The sequence below is a fragment of the Phalacrocorax aristotelis genome, chromosome 6, assembly GCF_949628215.1.
Source record: "Phalacrocorax aristotelis chromosome 6, bGulAri2.1, whole genome shotgun sequence".
NCBI lineage: Eukaryota > Metazoa > Chordata > Aves > Suliformes > Phalacrocoracidae > Phalacrocorax > Phalacrocorax aristotelis.
In genome coordinates, this window is record NC_134281.1 from 13,440,046 (window position 1) to 13,461,931 (window position 21,886).

The 21,886-nt window shown below is 41.1% G+C and overlaps 1 protein-coding gene across 6 annotated transcripts in view; it reads right to left on the bottom strand.

The window, feature by feature from the left end:
• The window catches only part of CHCHD6 (coiled-coil-helix-coiled-coil-helix domain containing 6), a 117,803-nt gene that overhangs the window by 59,579 nt on the left and 36,338 nt on the right, over positions 1-21,886 (bottom strand). For 4 of the 6 annotated variants that reach the window (XM_075096013.1, XM_075096009.1, XM_075096012.1 and 1 more), the window contains exon 5: positions 17,630-17,713. The exons of the other annotated variants lie outside the window; for them this stretch is intronic. In XM_075096013.1, coding sequence (XP_074952114.1) covers positions 17,630-17,713 — 84 coding nt within the window. The remainder of the gene's footprint in view (positions 1-17,629; positions 17,714-21,886) is intronic. 6 annotated transcript variants of the gene reach the window in all.

Sequence of the window (21,886 nt, forward strand, 5' to 3'; positions counted from 1 at the left end):
CAATGCTATGAGTCAGTATCTTTAAATGCATCCCCAAGTAAGAAAAACAGAACTTTACCATTTAAACCTAAGTTCGTTCAACAAGCAGACTTGTTAAACAGGTTTTCCTCGGCCTCTAGGCCCTTTCCTACCTTGGGAAAGTCGCATTCACTTTTGTCCTAAACACTAAATGAGCAACAAATGGGCTTAATGAGCAACAGAGGACAGGCCTTTCAGCATAGGCCCAGTCAGGGCAGGATCTGTGATCTGGGGCTTCTACTTAGAGAGAATGATCTTCCAAATATCCTTATCTATATGACTTTGGATGCAAGATCTGTTTTATTTTCAGTATTTTACCCTATCACACAGTGGCAAAGGATAATGTTCCAATGGCCTACAAAAATCTAGGACTTTATAATAAGGTTGCAAACAAGGAACTAAGCCAGGAAGCACATGTCCTGTGACTTCAGCAGAGCCACCCACACAGAAGGACTATTCAGCAGGATCAAGGTGTGGTATTGCACTTGAAACAAAGTCTGAGCTGCCCATAGTCTTAGTGAAGTCCTTTAGCTTCATAGAACAATATTCAGTTGCACAGTAAAAGAGAGAACATTCAACACCAAATTACAAAACATCAATGCTGCTTTTAATTTACTCTCACAATATTTGATGCTTGAGATAAAATGGCAGCTCACAAAAAAAAAAGTTGAACATGAGACCTCAACTATTATTAAATAAAGCTCCTGGCAGTCTTAGTTGCAGAAATAAGTTTTAAAACATGACCAGAGGACACCATACAGGCTCAAATAACAAGAGACACAGAAAGAATGAATGAACCACCTAAAATGTTTCACTTCCCTCAATAAAGCTGAGCCTCAGGGGCACCAACTTCAGAACATCAGAGCTTTGTCATATGGGGAGAGAGCTCTCCAGAGAGGACAAACAAACTAAACAAAGAAATGTTAGTTTGAAAGATTTTTCCCCTGCTATTAAATGACGGTTCGTAGCAAATAACAAAAACACTGAGAAATTATAAAAATACATAACTAGAGCCTAAAGACCAACAGAACCACTTTCTTTTACCCTGCTGCTTTTCTACAACAGATTTGCTGCTATACCCTTGCTCCCCACTCCTCCAAAACACCCTTGCACTAAAAATTCCCCTTCTAAAGGGAACCAATTTTAAAACTTTGAGCTAAATTTGGAGCAGTTTTAATTCAGCATTCCTGCTTGGCTGCAAACTCGCAGAGAAACTCAAACACTCACTACTACACCTCGCTACACTGCCCAGGCCCTTTCCACAGCATATAGCAAAGAAAGTAAGAAAACAATGTAGCAGAAGATGGAGTTCTCAGGGTTATTTCAGGAGGGAATAATTGAAGCATAAAGCGAAGACCCTGCCAGCTCATTCTCACATTGACATTAAACCACATTCCTTACAACTTCAGTGAAACATGCAATACTTGCAGTAACATGTAAAACAGAACACTGAGCAATGCAAGCATGAGGAACTAGAAATTAATCAGATTTTAGGCAAAATTCTTTGCAAACACGAAGCAGCAGCAGCAACAACCTGACACCAGGACATAGATTTCTCCTTCTGATCTACTGACCCAGACTGGACCTGATGGTGTTTGAATTAAATAAAAAACCCCAGCCACCATCACGCCAGCTATCTTGAGATATTTTGACACCTCAGAGTATAGAAGCTTGTCGGTGGTCACAGTGCTTAAAGATACAAAGAGGATTAACAGCTGTTGAAATACTGCCAGCCTAGATGAATGCTAGTGATACCTCTGATGAAACAGAGCAGGCCAGCAGAGGCCTTGACAAATGCTGCAGATGACAGCCAGGGGATTAGGATGGTACAATCTGCCTCGCACCTGACAGATGCATTGCTTCAATCCCCTCTCCTGACGTCTGCGCTCGCCAGCTTCCAGCAAACCTCCCACCACACGGAGCACAAGAGGCGGTGCCATGTGGCAGGAGGAATATGCAGCGTGCCCCGGGAGTAGGAAACACCACAAATTTGGGGGAGAAAGGGGAATGAAAAGCAGAGGTTAATTTTCATGTATCGCATATCAACTGGGAAACATTTGAATTCCTGCTTCCAGCTGCTTCTAAAGCCAGAAATAAGACCCCACACCATCCTGATAAAGCAGCATGACTGCCACCTGCCCGCACGACTTGGGGACAGGGAACACGCACGTGCCCTGGACACAGCTACTGCCCAAGGAACAGTGGGAAGCTACAGAAAAACTTCAGTAAGTGCAAGCTTCAGGAACCGCTTTTGCTCACAGCACTGCCTAAGGGAAGCAAAGGTACACTCAGGCACCACACACCTCGCTGGGTCACTGGTTCACATGCACTATAAATCAAGCTGCTCATTCTTATCGCTCAGAAGTCTCATGCAAATGGCTCCTAACCGATTTGAAAAATTACCCCATCTACTTGCACCCCTCCCGCAGGTACAGAGGCAGATGAGCTGAACCAATCTGTTCACTGGACGACCCTTCGGATCTGTTAAAATCAACCTACACAATCAATCACTGCTATCATCTTTGGTCCAAAACAGGGAGTTTGGGACACATTGCAAGAAGCAATCTCTTCACCTCCTGAGCTAGCTCCTCTTGAGTCCTTGCTCAGCCTGCTTGTTGGTATCAGCTAGCATTTAGCTAAAAGAGATCATTCACATTTTCTCCTTCCTATCAAACACAAGTGCATATACACATAGAAGCTGATTAACAAGGAAGAGAAATGTGCATATAAAGCATACCACGAGAGCACAGAAGCCAAGGGTTAAACTGCTTTTATGCTAATTCAAATTTTTTTCTCAAAAGGTAATAGAGGAAAGATGCAAGCAACTACAAACAGCTTGCTGATACAGAGAAAAGATTTTTTTTACCCAAAGCCAACTTCTAAACACAGCTCTGTTGTTTGCTGTTCATGTGTGGGTTCATCCACTCCTCCCGCTGAGACCAATAATGAAATGAGAGCATTGAATTTGTGTCATTCTGTTCTTTCCTTCGGCAACAGGCTGCAAGATCATAAATTTTGGATTAAGATTCAGAGAGGACAGAAAAAGAGCAATGTCCGCAGTAACAACACAGGAAAGTTAAACTAGTGGCAGGCAGAAGTATATTCCCATCTGAACAGATATTCTCACAACTGCAATATTATCCTGAGTTGAAAGCAAAATATTAATTCTCTAACATACCTAGACAACTTCTCAAAGATAAAATCCCCCAAAATACCAATCTCCACAAAACTTTAGGGAGGCAGAGCTGGGGAGTAAGGACCACAGCTGGGTTTATCCTGTGGATAACAAGCTAGACACAAAAAGGTTAAGCTACAACCCCTAAAGCACACACTGAATCAGACAAAGCTACATACCCCAGGACTTCCCAGAACCAGATCCCACACCAAGATACTCCATCTGAGTAAGAACAGGTTTACAGAACCAGACCAAGATCGCACACCAGAGTTGGACTGTCTCTAAAAAGGTACCCCAGGAAGAGTCCAATTAAAACAGGTACCCCACAGAAAGACGGTATTAGGAACTTCTGCAAAGAGTTGCAACTGCCTCACTGGAAACATGCAGAAAGCCTCATGTAATCTTCAACTCAGAACAACAGCCAGCAATAAAGAAATTGTTACTACAGAGTCAATTAAAAGGGAAAGAAGGAGCAAAAAGCCCCAGAAATAATTAAACACTGCGTTTATATGAGGTTGCTTTAAAGCACACCATTCTGAAAGACTGAAACTAAAGCATTAGCAATTCTTTAAACACAAACTCTGGAAAGTAAAAGCATGTTTAAAGAGAAAGGCCGTAAAATGCCAGCGGGCAACCCAGGCTTTCTGACAAGGACAGCAACAACAACGTGAAAGGCCCAGATTAACGCTCAAACTGTTGGAGGAGAGTATTGCTCTGCTCTCCTCCTAGCTGCAAGTTTAATATAGGAGCAAGAAGTCTTAGGTGAGGAATTCACAGTAAATGCCCGAATCAATTATACCTGACAACTGCAGGTAAACTGGCTTCCCAAGCATTGATTAAACATCAACGGTTTTCAGCATCTGCTTCAGAGAAGTCCTACACCTGGCTGACCTGCACAGATAACGTAGTGTCCGTGACTTCAAAGGCAAGGCACTGCCTGCTAAATGCCTGCGCCCAGATGGGCAGCTGCATTAGTCCTGTGGTGACACCTGGCTCCTATCAGCCAATCCGTCACACAACCAGGATGCACTCCTAGGTCACAGGACACTGCCTCTAACGACTGGGCATGGTCCAAGAGAGACTGACAGGCCTGCAGAGAATCAGTGCTAAGGGAAGGGGAGAAGCGGGGAAGAAGAGAATTGCCAGAATATCAAGAATAGCGGAAAGTTTTACTCGGAGGCTGACCAGCACTTAGGGGGTGGGGAAAGAACAGAAAAAAGAAAATTGGCAGTCATCAAGTACTTGTCATACATTACAAAAAAGATACTAAGTACATTCCCCTGTCAGGCCCATCACAGGAGCTTATTTTGGGAAGGGAGGAACATTATAGCTAAGGTTTGATGCCATCATGCCAAAGCTGGTATTTGACAGAGCCTCCAACAGAACTCCCACTGCCTCGGACAGGCACGCTGCAACTCAAACTCCCAGCTTTCTCTGCTGAGAATATTCCTAAACCCCATTTATAAAATACAGCAGCTGGCCCAGTTAACAGTGCCTATCCCAGCTTGAAAAACCTAAGTTATATTCATGACCACATCCTTTTCCAAAACAGGTAGCTAAGGAATGCAATTGACAGGATTCCCAGAGGAAGCCAGAATAGGAGGGACCCAAGGTGGCAGGCTGTGCAAGAGGACTGGAGAGCACTGAAGAAAATCCATCACGTCCATGCCCTTGCATGGGGAAAGGGAACTGCAAGGAAGAGAGTCACTGTAAGAAACAAACAAAAAACACCAAAACCCAGAAGTATACCAAAGCCTGTAAATTCCACCCCCTCCTGGGGTTTTTCCTCTACCCCCAACTGCAAATTATTCTCCATGTGCAGTTTCCAGTAAATCAAGCTTTGCTAAATAACCCCAACATGTGCAGGGCTGAGAACCAGCCAACAAGCAATGATGAGATGGCCCTGGAATGATTAAGGAAAATGCAGACATCTCTCAGGTTACAAGGAAGCCTGTTGTACTCTCCCCTTAGTGCATATGCAATGCTGCAAGCACTGTTCCGAAAACCTCTGATATTCAAAGGCTCATTTCGTTGACAAGGAGCCTGCGGATTCGTGGACAGATTGTCACACAAACTGTCAGGTTTTTAGAGAGACTATCAGACCTCTCTTTGCCTACGTTATGGAGCACATCAAAGACACAGAAGCTGAACCAGACGCAGACTGCACAGATCTGACAGAATGGTGGGTGTACATATTCAGAAAACTGTACTGCTGGGGGGGGGAGGCTTAATGTGAATAATCAGGGCCTGAAAGTTCCAGAAATGTGACAGTTTTTGGCAGCAATTCTCATCTTTGCATTTATTTATCGAAGGGAGAAAAACTGCCATACTAGAGGCAAACTTGGGAGAGAAAGAAAAATTATATCAGCAGCAGTTTATTTTGCCACTGTACTTTTTCTTTATTATTATTACTCCCAGTGCATTTTCTAAAGATATTTGTATTTTCAGTCAAGGTTTTCTCACTACGCTTGCAGCTTCTCTTCCCATTTTATCCTGTAGGAGAGGCTGGTTTAACAATTACAGCCAAAAACACCGCTAGGACTTTACAGGTCGCTGTACATGGTTAATGACACAGACAAATCCACACTTTCATAAGTGCCCGCTGGCTCGTGGGTCTGCCTGGAGATGCTCAGCAGCTCATTATTCAAAACTTCAAGCTCAGGTTATGGGTAATCAGCACATCTGAGGAAATATACCATATCTGGACAACCAAAACGTGAAGGAACAAAAGCTATTATAGAAAATACTAACCTTAAGCATTAGGGCCTCACTTTTTAAATGACGACAATGTTCACTTATCTTCCAGTGAGATAGAAACCTCAGTTAATAAATACCTGGAAAAAGTTCCCAGCTCCACAGCTCAAAAGTAGTTTTACAAGGATAACTTGATGTTATTCCCCTTTCGAAGTAATACTTGGACAAACATTATACAGCAATAGCATATTTATTTTACAGCTGGCAAAAAAGTTATTAGGCTATTTCTACCAAGAAGTATTGATTATTACTTAAAAAGGAAAGTAAAATATAAAATGAAACACTGATAACAAGAAAAAGAATATGGATTAACACAGATTCCTTTGGCCTGCCTTTGCAATACCATTGTCACATAACCTCCAGTTCTCCCTGCAAGAGAAAAGAACACTGGTATCTTTCTATATTTATTTTGCTATTGAAAATGGATTTAAATTCTCCACACAGTGAACAGAAAATAAATACAATGTTTATCCTAAGATAAAAAAGCCAAGGAGGACAAAGGAGAGGGATGGTAAAGGGATAAGAAAGAAAGGAAATATTTGTAAGCAATTTCCTTTCCGTGTTTTGACAGTCTCATTCCCTCTACTTTTAGCAACCTTCTCTTACACGTGGTTTTTATCGGAGCAGTTTTGCCTCCTCTGAAAAGGACAAGGCATTGAAGAGACATCTCTGTAGCTGGCAAAGAGCTTGTGAAGTCTCCAAAGACAAGCGCAGAAGGACCATCGACCACCAATCAGGTGGGGAGAGGCATTTACACAGCAAGGCTATTGAGACGTAAATATTAACATAAAAATGAAACACCCACAGAGAGCAGAGGCAGCCACACAAACGCTTCATTCCCATACTCCAGCAGCAACCACTCCTTCACAGCCGATGACTGTCACAACCCTGGTGCATGATGTCACCAGTGGCCTTCAATAGCATTTGGTCACCATCATCTTAGTGTCGTACTTTCATACAGAATCCAGGCGGAGGAAAGGAACATGGGATTTCTCACCTTTAGCCCATTACGAGATAATAGGAATAATTACTGATTAACATCAAACAAGAAAAATCTCATAAAGCCTTGCTGCCAAGGCATCTCAGGAACGTATGTGGAGGAATGTCACATGCATGGTGTACCATACACCTGTAGATGCAAGCTAAATCTACTCTCAGAATTTAATCTCTAAACACCATCTCTATAGTAAGGAACGCTACACGCAAGCAGCAACAAACCTTGAACTTTGGGACTAAACAAGGGAGAAATAAAAGTAGGCTTAAAGCTCCAATAGACATATTTTGGTATCAGCGTTTGTGACTATCTGGGGTTTGTTGCTGTAGCTGATAAATGTTGTAACAAGAGGAGGCTTAGGAAACTGTTATAAATGGATTTTTCAGGCTCATTAAAAAGTATCTGTTTTTCACATATATCTACTGGACAAGACCAAACAAAGCATCCTAGCCCTTCAGCTGGGGACAGTTTGGGCTCAGAAATCTGGCAACAGGAACACATAGAAGGGACAGAACTATACTTTTGCTGAGGAACAATGGAGGGAGGGTGGGACCCACCACACACACTGCAGACCTGGAGCCAAATCCTCTCTCCACAGAACAAGTGAACACAACAACAAACATAAACCAGCACTGTCCTATTTGCAACCGACAAGGACAAACTCTGTGTTCCTCACTGGGACGCCCTTTGCCTATCACAGGAATCGACAGCTAGGACACTAATTTTTTTTTTTTTGTTCTTCCTGCAACAAACGCTTGCCTCTAACTGGAAGATGAGTTACTATCTCTGTGCCACACGAATGAGTGATTAGCCATCAGAAAGTAATGGGTTTTTGCTGCTGCTAATGGAAGCTGTATCTCAAAAAATGACCTAAAGGTGAAAGGTCTCATATACTACACTTAATCCCCTAAACAGCCAAAGGAAATTTTGTGGTATAGATAACTTATGAAAAATGAAGTTAAAAAATTCATATACACGCCCATGCGGGCACACAATACAACAATTTTACAGGCCCATATGAGTAGTCTTCTCCATTCCAAGAACCACAGTGCAGCTGGTTCAGCTGGTTCAAGGCTTGCTGCATGTCAGGGCAAATTAGATAATTTCTGTATACCATCCAATACATCATAAGACATCTCGGGGGAGGGGGGAAATCCAGGCACTCCTTGATTGACCCAGGCATGCAAGCTCACAGCAACCTTGCAGCTTGAAATTATACAACCAAAAATTTGGCTTCTGTTCTGAAGAATGGGGAGGGAGAAGGAAGGAAAAGGAATTAAGCCTTTTTTCTTATGAAAACACCTGAAATGCAATAATTGGGAAGGAAAAGAAAAGCTAGCTCTTCTCTTAACCTACTTATCACAAGTCTCCTCAAACTGGAGGCTTAGAGTTTTATCTCAGCTCCCGCATTTCCTTCTCTCATCCCTCGCTCCTCTCTGGACCCTCGGAGGCTGACACAGATTAAGTGGCCTCTCAGTGTTTTCTGGCCATTCGTTGCTGTCACTGCCCTCTGTGCAGGGCAGCATCTTTTATCTGATGGCCACTCCACTGGTGAGTCCCAATGAGAGCAAAACTCTCCACACGTTTGTCAGGGTTTGACTCTACAGAAAGCAGACAGTTCTAATGTGTATGAGATGTATGTTTATTGTTTTTATTTAAAACAAAACAGAAATTTGGCCATTATCTTGTATTTACTTACAACAGGGCTGGCCTGTAAATGAGTGAGTCAGGTAATCCTCGTTTGAGTCAAGGTGTTTAATGGTCAACTGCCATTGGAATAATTCTTGTTGCAGCAGAATATATAACCAAACCACCAGCTAACCCCCAAAACAAGTAAACAAAACACACCACTCACCATCCTGGGATCAGGAAAGTCTGTGACAGATGAAGCAAATACCATTTGCAGTGGCTCAAGACCTCACGGCGAGCCTGATGGTGCACATATATTTAAGAACATTAAAACATGTTATTTACAAGCTACTTCTGAGTCACCCTGGTCTCCTGAGAATGTGCATTATATGTTCAAGAAATTGGAATAGCTCTTTTATTTATGTTTCTTTAAAATGACTGGCAGATGGAGAAAAACCTTCAGAGAAGTGGCCCTAGGCTGTCATGAAACATGTATTTAACACACCCACAGTAAACTACTAAACACACTCACTTCAGAAGGTACAGCCACTGTAAATACAGAGTAGTCCCTTTTTAAAGTCTGATCTCTGCACTAGTTAATTCAGCACTACTTTGAGATCTTCTGTGGAATCTGCCCAATTTACAGAGTAATTCTTCACCACATTTTCCATTAACACGATGACAGCATATTCTGTAAGGGCAGAGTCACAATTTGAAGGACCTTTTCAAAACAAGCCCAGGCTTTGGCTTTATTTTTAAGTCACAATAGTGATTCCTTTTTTCCTGCCACATGTGGAAGGAATGCTGCATGCTGAAATAGAAATCTCAGATTCCCCAAAGTCAGGCTCTTGTGCAAGCGGATTCCACACAAACAGGGAAGTATTGTCTACCTGAAACAATTTCCAAGACTAAGTCTAAATCTGGAATATCCCAGGAGAAGTGCAAGCTTCAATCATTCAAATCCCAGCAGACACACAACTCCAGCCTAAGGTCTGGAACATATTTAAAAAATTCACTGTGCTAACTCTCTACAGTTTCATAAAATAGCCAATACTGCAATAACAGGGCCAAAAATTAATTGTACACTGATTGGCAAATTACACAAAAATAACAGGCAGCACTGGTATTTATTGCAGCAGGATAATGTAGTTGGTGCTAAGGTATAACTGCACCACAGTAAAACTAGGTGAGAGACAGCCACGTGTCTGCATGCATGTGTATGTATTTGCATGCGAGCGCTGCTTTCCATTAGAAAAGTAGCACTGGTTTTACTGGTAACAGTGCTACCTGTATATACACACATTTATAAACACCATTCTGCTTATAAACAAGCATATAAACAGCACAAAGAGGGAGAAAACAGAAATTTAAACTACTAGCCAATCAGACAATGAATGAAATGAAGGGAAAATTGGGTTGAATAAAAATGGCAGGGGAGAGTATCAGAAATATTAGATAATGGGGAAAGGAAGACAAAAGCACCCCTTGTTTTGCTCTTTTTGGACTAGACTTGACAAATACTCTGATGTTAAGTTCCAACAGAGACAAGATCACATTCTAGGTCTTTTTGTTCTGCCTTTAACAAGTCTTCATAGTGATACACTGATGAGACCAGATACCAGATTGTTATCTAAATTCAGCTGCTAAATTCAGTGTTAAGACACTAAGTTCAAACCACACATTGCCACATTTATTTCACAAGTCGAGCCTGAGGATGGCTTTCTCCAAGATGAAGCAGCCCATAAGCATCATTCCCTCTGCAAAGGTACTCTAAATGCCAGGGAAACAAAACCACCGTAAGGCTCTGACAGTTCACCCTTCACCACACAAGACTGCAAACGCATCTCTACACTAATCGTGCAGACTGAAGGGGAAGCAAACACTTAGTTGCTGTTTGCATAGAGGCTGCTTGTAATTTGATGTAATGTACTGTGCATCAGTCAACACATACTGAAGAGAGAACACACACACTGCAGGGAAGGCAGAGAGGCAGTGCTGACATCTAACAAATTTTATTTACCCTGTTATAGATGTTCTTTGAGTTCATCAAATTACCAATCAATTTATTTGACCTCTAAAAGCTGATGTACTGAGGTATATTAACTACTAAACTTTACAAGCTTTCAGCAAAACAGCCATTAAATGGGTGAATTGAACACAGGGTACTGGAAGTCAGTTTGCGAGTTGGCCAACGGCAACAACGAAGCAACCTCTCCCCGCAGACAGGGAGACAATGGAGAAGCATTAGGAAGGCAGCCTCTCCTAGATGCTGTTCAGCTTTAACGGATACCAGCAGAAAAATGAAATTATGGATGCCGTACTGCCTCCTCCTCCCCCAGCATGACATTTAATGTCTGTGAATAACTGAAAAGAGGAAGAGGATGGGAGGTCAGAACCAGTTCAAATAACTATTTCAGGTTTGGTCTTTTTTCATTTTTTTCCCATTCAGAAATTTACCATGCACATGGGACAAAATCTTCAGTTCTCTAAATATCAAAGGCTGTGCCCTGCGAGACTGCTAGAGCCACCGCCACCTGAAAGGCAATGTCCACAGAGTCTCAGACAGCCCAGGCAACTGGGAAGTGATCTGGACTATTAGGACAGATCTTATCAGCCTATTACAGAGAACTATACCACGGATTATTCTTGTGTTCAGAAGATTAAATCAACAGTTCGATCAACTGGATGTTTCGCTATATTGCTCCACTGGCCTGAAAGGTAAACTGCTTTTTTGGACCACAGCTGTTGTAGATTCACATCAAGCACTGCTGGTTCTGTGGGAAGAAGGGTTTGCCGCAGGGGCAGAGGATGAGAACTGAACAAATTAGGTAAGAAAAAGAAAAATAAATTGTAAAGAATATTGTAAGGTTCAATTAGAAAGGCAGAGACAAGTGATACTTCTGAAGGAGAAACACATTTCTTGAGATCAGAACACAGTTTCACACTAGCTGTGCTTGCTCAAAGTACCCTATAGCACTGGCTAGAGCAGTAAGCTAGTGGCTGGCAACACAGCGAAAACAAAGCAGCTCTTGTACACACAGAGCAATAGCTCACATGCAGCCCTAAGATGTTACAGGCCATTTTATTGAGAAAGTAAATGGTGTCGGTGACACCTGCCAAGACATATCAACTCATTTAGAAAAGGGCACTGAATCTCTAACTCGCACAGAGAGGGCAGAGGGTTCGGTTGAAGATAACACCTCAACACGGCTTGCTTTTTTAAAGGTAGGCGAGTGCTCTCTAGGTCTCATGGATACACACGCAGCCTGGGATCCCAACTCGGGGAACTGATTCCTCATCCCCTTCAACAGAAATCCCCTGCCACCTTGGCCAGGTGACATTACTTTGTTCAGCCCTCCCAAATCTGCTTAGAATTGACCATGAAGACCCAATATGAACATATTAATCTGGAAAGCTTTTTTTGTTCCAGGCTGCTGTCATTTTCTCCGTAGAGATTTTTACTGAGATAAGCTACTGGCCAAAAGCATAGAAATGACAGTGGAGTCACATGTAGGGGTGACCTTGGTGCACCATAAGTGGGAGACTGCTCCAAGAAGAAGGATGAAGGCCAATAAGAATAACAAACAAAAATAAGTTTGCCTCCCGTTCTTCACACATCCTAAATGCTTTACAAACATGAATTAAATGGTATGTGCAAGGGCAAAAGGAGATTAATTTAAACAAACCAAGCAAGGTGAATGCCACACATAAAATTACAAGATTTGTGAAGCTAAGCAGAGAAAAATGTGCAGTCTCTCTTATTAATAAAAAAAAAGGTATTTGTTTAATGCATTCCTTTCCCACTTGCATAAATACTCTACAGCTTATGAATACCTCTTGTGCTACTTACTGAAAAACTACAAGCAGAAAAACATTGCATGTTAATGTACCCACTGCTCACAGTAGTCCACAGCCGCCTAATAAAAGATAACGTGGGAGCTGGAGCTTAGGAAAATCCAAACAAAGAAGAGACATCCATCTATAGGAAGGAGTTTCACTTCATCTGCAGAGATTACCTTCAGCCTTTCTCTGCTGTTTTACGCTGCTCAGAAGTGTTGCTCATGTTTTGCTATACTGTAGCACTGCCCTTAACCTTTGTCAGGTTAAACGCAGCAAGAGGCCAAATTGCAAAAGGAGTCAAACATATTTACTTGGGAGAAAGCATACAACTAATATGCTATGTGAAATCTCCTGGCATCTGAAGGGTTCCAGGAGAGACTGCATTTCTTTCTTATACTTTTAAAAGGATGTTTCTACCATTTGGAGAAAGCAGAACAATGCATACACAGAATCCTTCATAAAAATCCCAGTTCTGAGCAGTATATATTATAACTATTCATGTAAAGCTCCCTCCACCTCCCTCCCTCCCTGCTTCTCAGTAACATATAAATGCATGAAAAAACATCAGCTTAAGCTTCTCAAATTGAGTGTTTCTAAGGTTTTCCTTACAGATTATTATGTCCAACTCTCATTCTTTCTATGCAGAGAAACACTACAGTTCAAAACCTCTTCAGAACAGTCAAGGCAAAACCCACTTTTTGTGAAAAAATTATTTATTACATTGATGAGATGTGAAGTTACTCTAACAAGTGACAGCTAGAAGTTTAACCACTTACAACAAGTTACCCCGGTCTCATTTCTGGATTATTTATTAGAGATTAGACAGTCACATTGGAAACACAGGTGAGGAATGGAATGTCTGTATCACCAGCTCCAAAAATCCTGCAATTATACAGGGTCATATAAGAAACAGTAAGTTCAAAGGATCTATTCTCTGTAGTTTTCCTGATCACCAATACTTCAAGCACTCCAAAGCAACACCATACAAGCAACCCAAGGGACTGAAACACACAAGTACAACAAACTACCAGAGTTAAAGTGAGGAAGACCAAGGGCATCACCAGTGTCCTAACCCTCTGCAAGGAGTTTTTTCAATAAAAGTTCATTTTAAAAAAGAAAAGAACTCTAAAAAGCATGCACCACACTGCAGGCAGAACAAAACCTACCACCCCTTCACACATACACAACCCCTGACAAACTGATAACGAAGGGCGCAGCGGGATGAATACCTCCCAACAACAAATCACAGCATTGGTTTGATCCCAGTTCAGCTACTTCATGTATTCAAATCTGCACTCAAAATAGCAGAATGCTGCTAGTAGCAGTAGTTCGTGGCATTTGCTCAACACAAGTCAGAAGTGCAAATCAAGCGTTAGGCACTACAAAGAAACAGAGAACCAAACAGTGATTCTGATACAGCTACCATAATATATTCATGGCCCACCCGTATCTTGAGCACTGTGTGCACAGTTCTGGTTCACACCACTCAGAGAGGATTAAATAGATGTGGAAAAGTTTCAAAGACAACGAGGCAGGATGATCAAAGCATTTTGGGGCAAGTGTCCTGTATGCTTGCCCTGGTCTTATGCTCATCCCTGGACATCCACTTTTGGTCGCAGTCAGGACCAGCATATTGAACAAGATGGATCTTCAGTGCGACACAGCACTGCTGCACTCACCATCTTACCTTTTCCACTGCTCTAGTAGAAGATGTAGGGAAAACCCCAAAAGCTGAAACACTGACATTATTTTTTCACATATGTCCTTTCCTGTAAAAATGTTAATAAGACTGTCTAGAGAAACTGAGTTTCTCAAGATCTAATTGAAATAAGGTACACCCATCGTTCATCTCATGCAAAACTAAAGGCAAAGCCTTTTTAGCATTTCTATAGCTTTACTGTTTCACAACACTTTGCCCTCCCATTATAAGCTATTCCATCATATAGATGGAATAACTGAGATAGATGGGCTAAGTAATTGTTTCAAACTCCCAACAGAGAAACAGCTATTAGAAAATGAGCAGTTTTTTGCTTCCAATTCTGTGCTCTGTCCAGTAGATTACAGTACTCTTTCAGAGATTACAAAAATAAAAGGATAATGTATTCACACAATCTGCTGCATTCAAGGGAACTACTGAGTTCAGTTCTGGTCAATACATCTCAAAGACAGAGCCTCAAGGGGAAAAAGGCCCAAAGACAAACAAGTAGAATGAGAAACCTGGAAAAAAAATCATTCACACAGCAGAGGCTGAAAAGGTGAGGACTGTTCATCTTAAAAGAGGGAACAGAAGTCTACAAGTAATGAATAATGAAGAGAATTCCTTTTATCTCTTTCACATAAGGGATATTAAATGAAAGAAAAAGTATTTGGAACTGGTAACAGAATTTACAGTGTATACAAGTTAACCTGTGGCACACACTGCCACATGACATTGGAGGCAAAGAGCTAAACAAGGCTTCAGGAAAAATGCCTGAGGCACGTAGAAGAATGGTGGCAGTAATCCAAGTTCCACTACAGTGAATAAAAATACTGAATGAAAATACACTCTCTTGCAGCAGGGCATGTGTCACCCTCTGACTGACAGCACTTAGGAAGACTCTTCTCAAAGTTGTTCTCCAGAAGTTTTTTTTGTTCATTTGGTGAGGGTTTTTTTGCATCTTCTTTGAAAACTGACCACTGTCAGAAGAAAAAGCACAGTCTCCGTGTTTGATTCATTGCAGCAGCTACTATGTTGTAAGGAGTATATAACACAATTACTCATCATCCTACCTGGAAGGTGCTTAGTTCTCAACATCAACAGTTAAAACACCCTTCAAAAACAAATCTCTAAGTCTCTACTAGAGACTTTAAATCTCTAATCTCTAAATCTCTAATCTCTACTGCTGAATTCTGTTATTATGCAGAAGTAGGGACAAAGCCAACCTAAGGCTATAGACAGGCACAGCAGGGGAGGAGAAGGGGTATTTCTGACAGCCTGGTTCTTAGAGAAATCTCAGCTTTCTACCTCCACCCCAAGCCATCACACCCATTCACTCCCAGCCCAGCACCTCCAAACTACCAGTGACCACACCCCAAGTGACCATCCCCTTTGAAAACAGTGGAGAAAGCAAACTTCTATTTCAGAGCTCCTCTCCACCTCATCCCCTTACCTATAGCTTTTTTCTAATGTATACATGCACATACACACATACATCTATGCCTGAGTTGGAAGGCTTTAGCACAGTGGAAGGAAAAATAAATAAATAAATGTCAAGGTCTGCGTGTATTCAACAAATAAAAGCAGAATTATATAAAAGCAACAGCTAATAAAAAAGATTGTTCTGTGCTGTGTTTTCCATCTTTCCAACCATTATAGGAATAAAATTATCCACAGAGAAGATAGAAAACCTTTTTCAAAACTAATACAATTAAGCTTTATTACACTGTTTCAAGTACATTTCTCTCCAATCCCTTCTAGCCCCCACCACCTCCCACTCCAATCTAGACTAACGGTTGGAGGCATTCTTCTATTTTATTACCAGCAAAATGCTAGTGTTCAAGGGTCAGAAACTATCTCGTGTTTCAAGAGAGGAAACAAAACCTGTCCTTTTTATCTACTTGCTTTTGTACACGTAAGAACTACAAGATAGTTCCTATGCAGCTCTGCAGTTTGAATAGGACTATGGGCAAGCCACCTTACTCCCCTGAGAAGATCCTGCACTAAAATATCCATCACCTTGTTTAAAAAGTTACCTTGCAGCAAGAGACATGGACCTGAAAAGGGAAACACAAAATACAACAAAAGACTTCAGAAAGAGGACAATGCAGCCTGGACACAAACTTCTCCCCACTCTACTGTCCATAAAGGACAGACACACATACAGATTTTCCCTGCAGTTTCCGCTTCATGAAGCCAGAACTGGAGAGAAGAATATAATAGAAGCACACAGCATGAGACCAAGAAATTGCAAAAATTCCCTTTGCATATGAACATATGGACAACTGCGATAATTAGAACGATAGCTGCTAGATTGTTTGCAATTTCACTGAACAATCCCCATTATCTAGAAATAGAATTTCAAAATCTGAATGCAACACTGAGTGGTAGTTTTAATAGTTTATTTTTTAATGAACTGTATGGATTAAAGTGTTGCAAAATTGTATCATGTGAAATTGCTCATGGGCATGTTTTACCATCAATGGCTTAAAAAAAATGCTGCATGGACAATCATGCAGTAGCAGGAAATGAGAAGGGGAACAGACGTGCCCATAGTTCCCTACCATTTCTATAATCTGCAGTTTTCTCATGTTTCATATTCACCATCATGATACATGTTGGTAGTAAAGCTGACTGATTTCTCTGCCTTTTTATACCCTGCCTTTTTCATTGTTTGCATTTCTTTTTAGTCACATAACACAACTACAAGTCGGATGTATGCAACTCCCTGTCAGGAGGTCTAATTGCTTCAAACTGGAGAAGATTATTCTCTGCATTTATTAAAAAATAAAGACTACTTATAATATTATTTCATTTTGCCAGGAAGTGAAAAACGCATTAGTTCGTAAGGAACAGCATGGCTGTTCCTATTTTTATGGCATCAATTTTTAAAAACTCATCATGGTAAACAATTAAACGGAGAAGCAAATCCCACGTTTAGGGGAGAGATTCAAATCCCTAAATGGATTTTCAAAGGTCATTTCAGGCGTAAAAGATGCTTGACACTGTCTCTTTAAATCATGTTCATTTCAAAGGCTTATCCAGCAAGAAGCAGGCAGTGCACTGCAGCACCACTCTCTGAACTGTTGGGCTCCCCAGGGAAAAATTAATAATACAACTTTAATTCATATTTATAGCAAGATTTGTGGGTGTTGGTTTTTTTTTTTATTTAGGAAAGGATTTTTAACAAAAGGAATAAAAACGGGGCACTTCTTAAATTTAGCTTTCACCTAAACCCCATTGTAAAAAAGAAAATAAAGTTTGAACTACTAGAACTCTTTTTTTAAAAACATCCAGTTAAAATCCCCTTATCTTTCAAATGCAACTTGCTCAAAACTTCTGGTTTGTACAGCTTTTTCCTCACTTACCTATGTAAGGTGCGTGAGGCAGACAGATACTGGGAACTAACAGTTCCGGGTTTCGGCACAATGCTTCTTGTTTCTCTACTCTTTGGATCCACACAGATCCGCACCCAATTCCATTAGCACACAAAGTCCACAAACAAAAGACAACTTAGCCTTACCTTCCTCTCAATGCGGGCCAACTGCTCTTTATAGAAGGCCTCTTGCCGCTTCAACTCTGCCTCCCTGCTTTGCAGCTCCACAGCCTAAGGAGAGGAAAAGAACCTCAGTAGAAGAAGAAATTAGAAGGAGTGAATGAGTGCAAGGAAAGCTCGTAGAATGCGGACTGGAAAGAACTTAAAAAGTCATTGCTCAGGACTAGCGTACAGGATCCCTCTCAGTGGAACTGCAAACCTACAGTATTGCAGTTCATTTTGGATTATTCACAGAAGTTTCAAATGCTCTTATTAGTATCATACTCAAACTTGTAACCTTGATTTTATTTCTCCTTATTAAATGAAACCTATAACCATAGAAATATGACACCTTTCTATTGCCTTTTTCAGAATTGCACCTTATCCAAGTCTTTGTTTTTCCACGAATCATGACATTTATTACTCCACTTAATGTTCTTTGCCTTACCTTAAAAATAAACCTCCACTTTATAAACACTTGCTCCCTGGAATGTCAGAAAACTTCCATAGATTTAACACATCCCTACAATCATGAGGAAAATCCAAAATAGAAGGCTGCATTATAACATTTTTATAGCAACACACATTCTCACTGACCATTGATTTGCTTTTACGGACACACATAGGACTACCCTGATAACTAAGACCTCTCTCCACACATTCCCTGTACATACACCACCAGCACCCCGCGAGCTCCTCTGGCTGGGTGCTGCAGATTCAGAGAGGAGATGGGTGACAGAGAATTTCTCTTCCATCTTCCCAAGTACAAGCGTGACTCTTACCAAAACAGCAAATTTGGTGTACAAGTATATGCTTAAGCATAACCTGGTCATCAACTAATCAGTGCTCAATTAAATAAAAAACATCTGCGGTTACAGCAACAGCTTTTGCCTTTTAGCTCTTTAAAACCAGCAGCACTTCTTTGCATTCCCACCCCTAAACTGAACTAGCATTAAGAAAACATGGCATTGATGGAATTAAACCAAAATTTTTAAGTTAAAAAATAACAAGCAACAATGGCAAGAAGAATGGCGCTTGTTTTTCTTACCCCATCCCACCCCAAAAATCTCTGGGGCCACATAACTTATCACCAGGCAGAAGACCTTTCAAAAGCAGAATTATCAGTCCGTTTAACAGGAACACTAATCTATAGCATCCCAGCAGCATTGCTCTTAACTTTTAATGATGATGGTACAATCACAGAAAATGCTGGTCCAATATGATTAAGCAGCTGGGACAGAAACATCCCCATGGGCTCAGACCTGTCATTTTACGGCCAACAGCCATTGTTAATGATTAAAATTACATCTGAAAGCAAGTTGCTGTGCATTTCCTTCTTTCTGTTCCCCTGCTGCTGTAAATACAGTGGTATAATAGGGCTTAGAAGAGATTTTTAAGCTAGGCAGTGAGAGACAGCTGATAAGTAAGCAAGAAAAGGAGTATATGAAATAGGGGGGTTGTAGGGGTGTGGTGATAGTGTTGCCTGTTTGTTTGCTTAAAAAAAAAAAAAAGAAATATTTTAGTTTGCATGTTTGTCATTCCAGCCAACAGGACCACAGTAAGGCACAAGCACTATAGACTCATATCTAAATCCTCTTGCTCTCAAAGACACTTGATTAAAGGCAAAATCTCTAGCTTTGGTTTAACCAGAGCTGCTATGTATCTTTCAGCCTGCAAATGAGCTGAAATAGGATGGGGAGAGGGATGAGAATGAGCTGCCCCATACGTGTAGCCTGACCAAAGAGATACCACAGCAACAACAGGGGCCCTGATGGGTACTTTGTAAGTGCCAAAATTATTACCATTTTCTGATAAGAGAACCATAGCTATCCTTCTGAACCAATATCCATCTTCTGTACAGAAAAAGACTACGCAATTTCAACTGAAATGAAACAGATGTAAGCAGGCAGGGTGGTCTGGTGGATGACCAAAGGACCCTGATTCTCCTGCTGATCTTCTGCATAACACCCATAAAATCAGATTATTAAACAAGTGACTTGTATTTCCTTAAGGAGAAAATAAATAAGGAAAAGAAAGAAGAGTACACAGTACTGACCCCTCTGCACAATTCAGACAAAAAGTTATTTTCATGTGAAGTATAATTAAAAAAAAAAAAAAATCACAAGATGAACTCTTAAAAACACAAGAAAATTTCTGCTTAATCTAAATACATTAATTATGCGGCAATGCTACTCTCCTGGGGTAGCAGACTATTCTGGGAGCACAAAACCAATATGTGTAACAATACTGGTGGGCAAGAGGCTTTATTCTGTTTCTGGCAAGATGTGGATCCATGTACCCACACACCCACTCATCTTTTCAACCTATGAGTTTGCCTGACTTCATTGACCAAGAAATTCAGGACATTTACCCATATGACACCTCTGGAAGTGAACACAAACCGAATACCTAATGTCTCAAGTAGGGGGCCGAGATGCAGACAGACACATTAGAGGTGTGCTGATCTGTATGATGACAACCAAGCAGACATGACTGGAGCTGGGATGCCCACAGTGAATAATGCCTCCATACCAATGCACCCTGCAGCAGAGAGACATTCTGTTAGTGACTTCCCTAGGGGCTTTCAAAATTGATATCAAAGAATCAAAACCAGATCTCCCAACTGCAGGCTATGACCTCAGTATACTCACCATTCTTCCCTCTAAGTTATATCTCCCATATTATCTGCCATTATGTCTCACTTATCACTCATAAGCTGTATGATGAACCAGAGGTTGCAGTGAAAATTTTTCCTCACAACTCAAACATGTTCAATGACTTGCTTGTTTTCAAGAGGTGCTGACGTTTCAGTGCATTGAAATATACTGAGAAACATTCCATTTGTGACAGATCTGCTTGAAAGTTGATTTCTGTTTCCCTCTATCCCCAGCTGTTATTACTAGAAACTTTAGTACACTTTATGATGTTTGAAGTACGAATGGTACAGTCAGAGCATGTGTCATTTGAAATATTCACTGTTCCAAACTGGGCTAGGCAACAAGGGACATTTTGTATGAATACAAGATATTTATTAAGTGTTCCTGTAGTCCTGCTGCTTATTCCCTACCTGAAGTCAGAAGCCTGTGATGTCCCAGACAGAACTGGCTGCTTTGGAGATGATTACAATTTCACAGGGGACTGAGATTGCAGGTGCCAAACAAAGCATCAGATACACTTTTCACAAACACCTTTAGAACTAAAGAAGGAAGGAGAAGACAGGCGTGATAACACACTGGTTTGAAAATCATATATCAGAAAGTTGCATTTCACGTCCACGCTGCAGAAGCTACTTCTGAGCTTGAACATATCATGCAAGAGATGACCAAAGTCCAGAGATGGCATCCAAGAAACTGTTGTGTAGAACACAGCAGAGCGAGATATCCAAGGAGTATGAAGGCAGAAACAAAAGGGAGGGAGGGGAGGAAGACTGTAGTTCATTGTAACACATGAAAAATGCCCCCCAAACTTAGAAAAGTAGCATGGGACATCACATATTTGCAAAAGAGAATGTATGCAATAGGCAATTGCCCTCTGTACAAAAACTAGGTGTAAGATACATTCAGGAAATGCTCAAGAATTCTCTGTGATGGTGTCAGAAGTTACAGGCATTGAATTCTTACTAAAGGACAGTAAATACACACTACTAGCATGCTACTGCAGCTTCCGTGGGCATGGATCCATGGACTGGCTGGGGCTCTTTTAAATTCTGCCTACATTTTATCTTTACACTTCTTCGAGAGCCCAAAGTTTTTCAGGTTATCTCAGTGCTGCTTTGAACAGTGACAAAGCTAGGGCAAAGTCATGTATGATTCCCTGCCTCCTCCTCTCCCTTTATCAAGTAACCCATTTAGAAACAGACTGTGAAAGCACATTTCTAAAGCTATGCATTACATACTGGCTCAACTAAAGAATTCGAGCACTAGCCTGCTAGCTGACAGGCAGGCCAAAAGAAATATATTACAAGCCTCTTAATTGAGGTAATGAAATATTATTGGTTCACTCTCTATGAACAAAGCCAGACACTCTTAGCCTTGTCCTAAACTGACACCAACATGCAATGCATCAGACTGTGCAACTGATCTAGAGCTGGGCTTCACTCTAGCTACATACAGATTAGCTTCGGCTTTGCCCACCATGAAATATCACCAGATTCTTATTATTTTTAATCATGGTCCCTTCTCATCACCTTGTTAAACATGAAAACTAGGAAGGAAATCTGCTTGGGAAAAAAAAGGGTTTCTTGGC